This window comes from Fukomys damarensis, unplaced genomic scaffold (assembly GCF_012274545.1).
Source record: "Fukomys damarensis isolate Sample0158 unplaced genomic scaffold, DMR_v1.0_HiC HiC_scaffold_19, whole genome shotgun sequence".
Taxonomy (NCBI): Eukaryota; Metazoa; Chordata; class Mammalia; order Rodentia; family Bathyergidae; genus Fukomys; species Fukomys damarensis.
Genome location: NW_022900931.1, coordinates 63705814 through 63706647, shown reverse-complemented (window position 1 = coordinate 63706647; position 834 = coordinate 63705814). Strand labels below are relative to the sequence as shown.

Below are 834 nucleotides of genomic sequence, written 5' to 3'. Positions count from 1 at the left end.
CTGTCCGTGGAGGGTCCCGAAGCGGGCGGTGAAGACCCCCAGGCGCAGTCCACCAAGGGGCCCGGGCCATTGTCCTGCTCCCGCATCAGCACCGCGGACAGCGCGCTCCTTTCTCTGGCTCGAGCCGAGTGGCCAGCAGAGGAGCCCTGAGCCTGGGTGTGAGCCGCATGGGGTGCTCGTGGGCAGTGACCCTCCCCGGCCTCTCGCCCCCAGAACACAGTGGATAAACTCATCAAGAAAACAAACTTGGCCTTGGTGATCGGAACCCATTCCTGGAGGGAGCAGTTTTTAGAAGCAGTGACAGTGAGTGCAGGTAAGTGGACAGGGAGGAAGAAAGGGAGAGAGGGGTGACAGACACGGAGCTGGGGGCACGCCTGTGGGCGCAGCACTGCAGGGGCCGAGGCAGGAGGATGGAAAGTTTGAGCCCAGCCCGGGCAACTCGGTGACTTAGTGAGACCCCATCTCAGAATAAAAAAGGGCTGAGGATGTAGCTCAGTGCAGAGGCCCAGGGTTCATCCCCAGCACAATAAATCAAGAAGGGGGAGAGGTGAATGGATGGACGGAGGAACGGAGAGAAGGACAGAGCCACAAGAGAAAGGACAGCAAGGTGCCCGGAGAGGTGGACACAGAGGGGAGCGAGGAGGTGCAGAAAAGCCAAGGGAAGGAGAGGAAAGACGGATGTACAGGTGCGAACAGAGCAGCCGAGCAGGAACAAGGAGGAGCAGATGACAGGATGAATAGTCCTGCGGCTGAGGAGGGCCCGAGAGCGGAGGCGGGGCCTCGGACACGGGGCCGGGGCGGGCAGCCTGGGCAGAGAGGGCGAGGGGAGGGCTC

At 62.1% G+C, this 834-nt stretch overlaps 1 protein-coding gene across 1 annotated transcript in view; it reads left to right on the top strand.

Moving 5' to 3' along the window:
* The window catches only part of Slc8a2 (solute carrier family 8 member A2), a gene marked incomplete at its 3' end in the record, with an annotated part of 23487 nt that overhangs the window by 19022 nt on the left and 3631 nt on the right, over positions 1–834 (top strand). The window contains exon 11 of the mRNA XM_010640911.1: positions 214–313. Within this exon, the coding sequence (XP_010639213.1) occupies positions 214–313 (100 nt within the window). The remainder of the gene's footprint in view (positions 1–213; positions 314–834) is intronic.